Raw genomic sequence first — 8,683 nt, 5'->3', positions numbered from 1 at the left:
GAACATGCCTGCCTGTTCCTTGCCTGGCAAGGCGTGCTGTCCTGTGAGCACCACTCCGGGAAATCACCACCAATCTTTCTGCACATGTTTTGAGACAACCCCAGACACACACAAAGATATTGCTGTCATAATTTCTTCTACCCCTTTTGTTTAAAAAGGCACTGTACTATGTGTTCTCTCTTACAACTTGGTTTCTTAACACATTTCTTGAAAAACTTTGCAAGCTATCCTTATAATTCTACTTCACTCTATTGTATTAAAAACATTTGGTTAAAAAATATGTTATTCACTTGGTAACAAACAAATAGTGCAGAAAGGCTTAAGGCCAAGAGTCACAGTCATACACACACCGGCCATCAGCATGCTATTTTCCAGAGGCCATTGCTTGGGATTGTTTCTATTTTCAGTTCTATCAGAAGGAGCATGCATGACTCTAGGCAACATATTTATATCTACTTTCCTATTTGTAGCATCAGACAATATTTATTTATTAAGTCCCAGATAGGAAAGATGAATATTTTGGATCCTAATATGGATTATATTATTGATTAATTTAGATTTTAACATAGAATCTCTAAAACTATTATTATTTCCAATCTTATTTATTTATTTATTTATTTATTTATTTATTTATTTTTGTTAATTCTCACCCGAGGATAGTTTTCTTTGCTTTTAGATAGAGTGGAAGGGAGGGAGGGACATGGGGAGAGAGAAAGAGAGACACATCAATTAGGTGCCTCCCACATGCACCCCAACCAGGTCTAGGGAACGAACCTGCAATCCTTGACCCTTTGGTGCTCGGGCCAACGCTCTAACCTTGGAGCACACTGGCCAGGGCTATGTCCAATCATTTTTAAATAACAGCTTTATTGAAGTGCAATGGACATACCATAAAACTCACCCTTTTGGAGATTACAGCCAGCAGTTACTCCCAGAGGAGTGCAGCCATCACTACTATCTAGTTCCAGAGCATTTTCACTGCACCAGAAAGAAGCCCCACTCCTTATCCTTCCTCTGGAAGCCACTGACCCACTGTCTCTGTCTATGGATTTCTTCACTCTGGGAGTCTTAGGTAATTTGAGTTATGAATTACGTGGCCTTTTGTGACTGGCCTCTTTCACAGCATAATACTTCCAAGGTTCATGTAGTAGCATGAATCAGTACTTCATTCCTTTTATGACAAACTAGTGCCCCGGTTTATGGATTCGTGCACATTGAAAGGAAGTTAATTAGAAGGTGGTCAATGGGGTGGGACTGGGCAAGATGGACCAGACACGCCCTGGAGCCAACCTCCCACAGTACCTCCCTGGCTGGCTGTACCTGGGGCTGTGTCGTGGCTCGAAGGGCATCTGTGGAATGAGTGGGGTCCCTCTGGCAGGTGGGGTTCCTCGGCCTGGCCTGAGGGGATCTGGCCGAAACTGGCTCTCCAACATCCCCCGAGGGGTCCCAGATTGTGAGAGGATGGTTCTCTGGTTCCAGGTGCATCACCCGAGAACTGCTGCTGCCAAGTCACCACAGCTCCACAGCTCCTGCATTGTCTGCCGCCTGGTGGTCAGTGCACATCATAGCTACCTGTCGAAAGGTCGCTTAGCCTTTTATATATATATAGATTATATTCCATTTTATGGATAGGCAAGATTTTGTTTATCCATTCATCAATTGCTTTTTTTTTTTCATTTGGGTATTTTGAATAAGGCTAGTATGAATATTCATGTACAAGTTTTTTGGTTGCTTTTGTTTCGTGTGTGTGGATATATGTTTTCAATTCTTTGGGTTTATACCTAGAAGTAGTATTGCTGGCTTAAATGAAAACTCTATACTTAACTTTTTTAATTAAACTCAAATTGCCAAAACAATTTGAAAAGCTGTTAAACTCTTTTCCAAAGTGGCTGCACCATTTTACACTCTCACCAATGAGGGAACAGTTCTACTACATCTTTATTAACACTTGTTATTATTATTATTACTAGATGCCCAGTGCACAAACTCGTGCACCAGTAAGGTCCCTTGGCCTGGCCTGCAGGATTGGGCTGAAACTGGCTCTCTGACATCCCCCAAGGGGTCCTGGATTGCAAGAGGCTGAGGGACCCCACCAGTGCATGATTGGGGCCAGGGAGGGATACAGGGGTTTGGCCAGCTGGGGAGGGACTGCGGGAGGGCTCTAGGGCATGTCCAGCCTGTCTTGCTCAGTCCTGATCGGCTGCACCCCAGCAGCAAGGTAACCTACCGGTCAGAGCATCTGCCTCCTGGTGGTCAGTGAACATCATAGAGACTGGTCAACTGGTCAACTGCTGCCCCCTGGTGGTCAGTGCACGTCATAGTGAGCAGTTGAGTGGCCTTAGCATATCATTAGCATATTACGCTTTGATTGGTTGAATGACCAATAGGATGACCAGACAACTGGACACTTAGCATATTAGGCTTTTATTATATAGGATAGCCATTCTAGTGTGTGAAGTGATATCTTGTTGTGTGTGCAAGCGTGCGTGTGGGAGTATGAGTGTGTGTGCAAGTGTATGTGCTGGGGAGAGGGTGCCCTGAGTTCCAAAATAAGTTGTTCAAAGCCACTGAAATTGGTGGCTGTGAGTGAGAAAAGGTTACTTGATGTCCCCAGGTGATGTCCTCCCAGCCCAAGAGTGGAGAGCACAGGTGACATCAAAGCATTTGTCCACACAGACACTTTAGGGCAGGCGGAGGAGAGGAGTCTGAGGGCTGATGGAGGATGTGGCTGGTGTGGCTGCCATGGCTGGGGCTCAGGAGCAGAGAAAACTGGTGTCATCTCAGAATCCAGGAGGCAAGTCCTGCTGGCACTTGCAGTCCAGCATGCAGGTACAGTGACAGCAAGCAGAGTGGCCTGCTCAGGGCTGGGTCTGGGGGATGAGAAGAGAGCCAGAGGTTTCCCAGGCTGGCTCACACCTCCCTCTGGAGACCATGACATGGAAAGACATCCATCCTGAGGAGGCCCATGGTCTGAGCAGATAGGGAGCTGAGAACATAGAAGGGCGGTGACAGAGGCCCAAAGGTTTCAGCAATGGTTGCAGACGGACAGGGGCTGCCTCTCAGCACAGGGAAGTCCTTCCCTCCCAGACATGGAGCTGAAATAGGAACCTGCCCAGAGGCTGACAGTAGCTCCATGGAGAAGAGAGAGAGAAGGATCTAGCACTGACCTCCATATTTATTCAGAAGGGACTGGGAGTCTTGAGAGTAGAAAATGCATGACTGTGACACACAAAATATGATCATTATGCTGAGAAATGGAGCTGAAACCTTTGTAAAATACAAGGATTCTGAAGGCTCCACCATCAGTGAGGAAGCCAGCTATACAAGCTCTCCTGCCAAAGGAATGCATGTGTCAGCTTTGGTTAGATTAACAAGTTCCTTCTTCTTCCCATTTTAAGGTGAAACAAACTAACAAACAAAAAATAAATCCAAAAGATATAAAACAAGAGGGATTAAAAAGAAGCATGGACATAGAAAACAAATGGAAAGTATAAAATAAAATGTTAAAAATAAGTTCAGATGGATCAATAATAACAATACATATAAATGTACCAAACTCTCCAGTTAAAAAAATTAGAGATGGTCAAATTGGAGTTTAAAGTAATTCAGCTACGTGCTGTTTCCAAGAGCTACTTCTAAATCACAGGACATAGGAAGTTTGCAAATTATCTAGCAGGCCAATAAAAAGCAAAGAATGTTGACATATCAATAGTAATACCAGGCAAATTATACCCTTAGGAAAAAAAGTATTATGAGACCCAATGTATAACATTAAAATAAAGAAAAAACAGTTTATTATTTAAAAACATATGCATATGCCACAAATGTGTAAATAAATTACTAATAGACAACACAGGTTACCTGGAGATGGTGAGGGTGGGGGTGGAGGTTGTGATTGGGGAAGTACATAAAAGTAGCTTCAATTCTATTGACAATTTTTTATTATTCTAAGTTGGGTAGTGGCTACATGGGTATTGGATATAATTTCTTCATATATGTCCCATGTTGAAAAGAGTTTATCACAATAATAAAAAAAACAACCCACTCTCTTCTAACTATTATTATAAATAACTTTCAGAGCAACGAAGCTGTCCGCTACAGAACACCATGAAAGTGTAGGTCAGAGAGCTCCTTGGGAGAAACAGTAACTCTGATGGGTAAGGCAATTTAATGAGATTTGGCAGCATCCTCCTAGAGAAGATAAGAGTGTTCTTGTTTTAGCAAGATACTTGGATAAGCAAGTTACTTATACTCAATTTTGTCCTCAGGGAAATGTGTGTGGATAAAACAATTCCCTTGCCAGAAACTCCCTTATCTTGTTATGTTGTAAGTCCCTTGCAAGAGAATCATAAGTATTAAATTGTCAAATGATGGTCTTTGGTGCTAGTTCAACACCAAAAGGAATCCCCAATTAGGGGTGTGGTGAATAAGTAAACTTTATTCAGTGCAATCAGCTCAATTGTGAGACAGCAGGCTAAGCGGCAGCCCTGGGATAAGGCTCCTATCTAGCTCTGCTCTGCTCTGGTCCATTGAGACATCTTTGGTGTTTTAGCTCCATCAGGGAAACATTGTCTTCAGTCTCAGCTGGAAAGGGAGCATGAACTCTTAGAGCCAGAAGGGAAGGTGACTTATATAGAGAGAAATCCCCACCCCTGACCCCTGATTGGTCCATCATCATGCAAATTAGGACTCCAAATCCTTGCAGTTTGATTGGTCAGAACGAAGACACTCTGGTTGGTAAAACTTGATGGACAGGGAAAGCCGCAGTCCTATTGGTTGAAATAGGATTCCAGGAACTCCTTTATAAGGGCTGGCTCAGATGATAAAAACAGAGCAGGTGGGCAGTTCAGTGCAGGCTTCTCCTTGAAGTGCAGTTTGCAGGAGAGGCCCCTGTGTAGAAATGGCTGCTGGCCCTTCTTGGTAGGTAGCTTCTTTCTCAGGGTCCACAAAATGAAACAACGACAAAGTAAAGTACTTAGTACATAGTAGGTGTTCAACGAACTGCATTAAAATCTTTCTGGAAATGAGGCAGAGTAGAACCAGTGAGATAACAAGAAAGAGAAATGAGATACTACTTCCCAAACTCCGGAAGCAAGGTGGCCCTGCCTCGAGGTTGTGCATACTTCTATCACAGCACTCGCCCTGTTCCACACCTACATTTCTGTGTCCCACCCGACTCACCTGTGCATTACCTGTTCTTTCAAGCACTGTGTCTGGTGCTGGGACACTCACTCACCATTTGGAGAATGCAGGAAACATGCTGGTGTTTTTTAAAGTGACTGTAGGACAAATCATATAAACGCTACAAATAAATGAACCCGTTTGGGCTCTCTAGTTGGGAACCAGACTATTATAGACGAGGATGACGTTTACTGACAGTACTATACTAAAGCAGCTCATTTTCTTGTTGTCATTACAACAGTGATATTAAACATGTTCTTTCACTTTACAAATATTTCATGTTGGTGCTTCTGTCTCTATCACTCAGATGAGCAATGTAAGGCAAAACTGATCTAAATTTGGATGATGTGAACATATACCTACCCCTTTCATCTCACTTATGCATGTTCACAGGCTATTCTCCCCCCCACCCTACTCCCCCCCCCCTCCCGCCCCCTGCATCTTTCGCTCCTAGCGGTGGGCAGGGTGAGGGTGGGGATTAGGGGTTTCACAGTGCCAATCACGGACTTCCTGAGGTTTATTAAAGGGCAGGGAGCGCTCTCACTGGGAGGAAGATGAAGGGTGCTGATGGGTGAGGAGGCTTGCTCACCCCTTGGCCTCCCGCCCGCGCTCTGAGCAGCTCAGTTGCCCTTGCCACTGGGCCTGTGCTGCAAGCGGAGCCACCCTTTTGCTGGACTAAGGCTGGTTCGCACCTTGCCGAGGGTATCTGATTCCAGCGAGGAGGTGGGCGGGGACCCATCCTTTAGGATTGGTCTCTCTGCGCGGTGACTTCCGGAGGCAGGGGAGGCTCCCAGGGGGCGCGGATTTCTCCTGGCAGTGTCCGCATTACCTCTCATTTGCAACAGAGCGGCCGGAGCACCCTACTGCCAACTGCCTGGAAAGTGCAGAAAGAGCGCTGGCTCTGTTGGCGACCTGGAACCCTGGCAACAGCTGGAAGTGGAATCGGTTGGGAATCCTGGGGAGCCCTCTCCAGGAACCGCGAGGAGTCCTGTGCGCACACAGCACAGCCCCTGGTGAGCTCGGGAAGAGAGCGGCTCAGAGCAACAGGTGTGGCGGGAAGCCACCCCCGGAGCGAGGGAATCCGTCGCAGGGGTCCGGAGCAGGTAAAGCGCAGAGAGGGCTCTCTCCACCTCCTGGGCTGTACCGCGGGTCCTCCCTCCCCTGCTCAGAGTCCGCGCAGCGGGCTGAGGCGGCCGGGGAGGGCCTCCCTGAGCACTCCGGACCGCCGCCTATGCCGGGGAAGGTCCAGCACTCAGACAGACCTTCCCAAAGACAGCGCTGCTAGGCACAGCCGCCCAGGCGCGTGGTCGCCAGGGTTGCTCAGGCTCGGAAACTGGAACTCTGAGCTCGGGGCTGGGTCCCAGGAGGGACTCCCCTTGGCACCTCTGTCTCAGGCAAGCAGCCCTCACCAGCGCGCCCGGGCGTCCCCGCAGGTGATGGAGTTGGTGGCCGGGAACCTCAGCGAGGGGAACACGAGCGGCCCCCAGCCCCTCGCTCCGGACCCGCCGCCGCTCTTCGGCGTTGGCGTGGAGAACTTCATCACGCTGGTGGTGTTCGGCCTGATCTTCACGCTGGGCGTGCTGGGCAACAGCCTGGTGATCACAGTGATGGCGCGCAGCAAGCCGGGCAAGCCGCGCAGCACCACCAACCTGTTCATTCTCAACCTGAGCATCGCCGACCTGGCCTACCTGCTCTTCTGCATCCCCTTCCAGGCCACGGTATACGTGCTGCCCACCTGGGTGCTGGGTGCCTTCATCTGCAAGTTCACCCACTACTTCTTCACTGTGTCCATGCTGGTCAGCATCTTCACTCTGGTCGCGATGTCGGTGGACCGGTATGTGGCCATTGTGCACTCGAGGCGCTCCTCCTCCCTGCGGGTGTCCCGCAACGCGCTGCTGGGCATGGGCTGCATCTGGGCGCTGTCCATTGCCATGGCCTCCCCGGTGGCCTACCACCAGCGCCTCTTCCACCGGGAGTCTGGCAACGGCAACCTGACCTTCTGCTGGGATCAATGGCCTGACCAGAGCCACAAGAAGGCCTACGTGGTGTGCACCTTCGTCTTTGGCTATCTGCTGCCCCTGCTGCTCATCTGCTTCTGCTATGCCAAGGTGGGTATGGGGGTGGGGGAAGATAGGGGGTGGCTGCAGGGCCTGGGGTGTGAGGGCCCTGGGGCTTCTCTGCGTGTCCCCATGCTCCTTTCCAAGCCCTACAGTGCCCCCCACCGTTTTGCCCTGGTCCCTGTCGCCACCACAGGTTTGCCAGTTTGATGTTGTGGAGAAAGTTACCTGGAGTTTGGGAGACCCTGGGAAAGTTTGCACTTCACTTCCCAGAGTCCCACATACCCTCAGGTGGCAGCCTCCTGCAACCCCAGATTGTCCTGGCAGCAGACAGGCAGGCTCAGCCTCAGCTTCTAGGTACAGGGAAACCTGCTCAGTTTTAGCTCCTCAAACCTGGACAGCCTGCCTGAGACTGCAGTCACCGGGAGCACTCGTCACTCTGAGGCTGTGGGCCTTTTGCCAGGGTGGCAGGGCCCCTTGTCCCCTGCCCAGCACTCAGTTGGGACATGAGGAGGTGACTCCCATGAGGGAGGCTGGGCGGGACCTGGCTCTGTAAAGCCATTGCCCTGGGGACAGAACTTCACATTTTATGTCACACAGAAGTTTAGCCTTATAAACCCAGTGGGAAAGCAGTATTTCTTCGCAGAGTCCTGACTGAGTCTCCAGAGAAGTTGGGATGGATGGGTCTTGGTCCTTTTAGGGAGGTTGTGTAAAGGAGGTAAGTGACTCAGGTGGCAGGTCCTACTGACTCCCTCCCTGGGGAGAGCACACCTGATCCAGCTCCCCAGACCTGCTCATGCGCACTGACATTGTTCTTACTCTTCCTTCAACTAGCCCCACAGCGCTCAGCAGACTCACCTTCTCTTGCATTAATAACATGTGGGTTTTGAAGATTTCATACAGATCAAAAGTCTTAAACATTTCACACAACTTGTTTATGTCTGAGTAAAAAAGAGCATATGCCTAATACCATGTGATTTCTGTCTGAGAGGTAAAATCCAATGTCTCCAGCATGCAGTCTGGGAGTTACCATCACCATCAGAGAAACATCCTTGGACCCCAGTTCTGAAATTCCGCCATGTTATCTCCATCTCTGTGTGTCTTATTCTATTTCTGATATGGCTCTGACTGGAGGGCCATGAATAACCAGATGAGGTACAACAAGGCTATTATAGACAAGGATGACGTTTTATTCAGTTCAGAAAGTATTATTCCCAGCAATAATATTTAATATAAGCCACCTGGATTTTGTCTCCCCCCATACCATCCATGCAGAGTTATGTCTGTTCTGGATGGTGATAGTGTTGGGTATTATTTGAAAAAAATGGCCTGCATGAAAGGAATAGGGAATTTAGAAAAGAACTCTAGCTTAGCTCTTTGGTAAATGGCTGGCTTACTCACAGGCTTCTGCTAATAGAGAGCAGAAGTCCCTCTGCACAGCACAG

The 8,683-nt window shown here is 48.5% G+C and overlaps 1 protein-coding gene across 2 annotated transcripts in view; it reads left to right on the top strand.

Moving 5' to 3' along the window:
• The first annotated feature begins 6,526 nt into the window (after nucleotides 1-6,526).
• Nucleotides 6,527-8,683, top strand: part of GALR1 (galanin receptor 1) — a 56,703-nt gene continuing 54,546 nt past the window's right edge. For both annotated transcript variants that reach the window (XR_013961466.1, XM_080684818.1), the window contains exon 1: nucleotides 6,527-7,289. Coding sequence is in view for 1 of the 2 variants with exons in the window: in XM_080684818.1 (XP_080540944.1) it covers nucleotides 6,618-7,289 (672 nt within the window). In the remaining variant the exon portion in view is untranslated. The remainder of the gene's footprint in view (nucleotides 7,290-8,683) is intronic.

This window comes from Plecotus auritus (genome assembly GCF_963455305.1).
Source record: "Plecotus auritus genome assembly, chromosome: 8".
NCBI classification, from domain to species: Eukaryota; Metazoa; Chordata; class Mammalia; order Chiroptera; family Vespertilionidae; genus Plecotus; species Plecotus auritus.
This window is presented reverse-complemented; position numbering and strand designations above follow the sequence as displayed.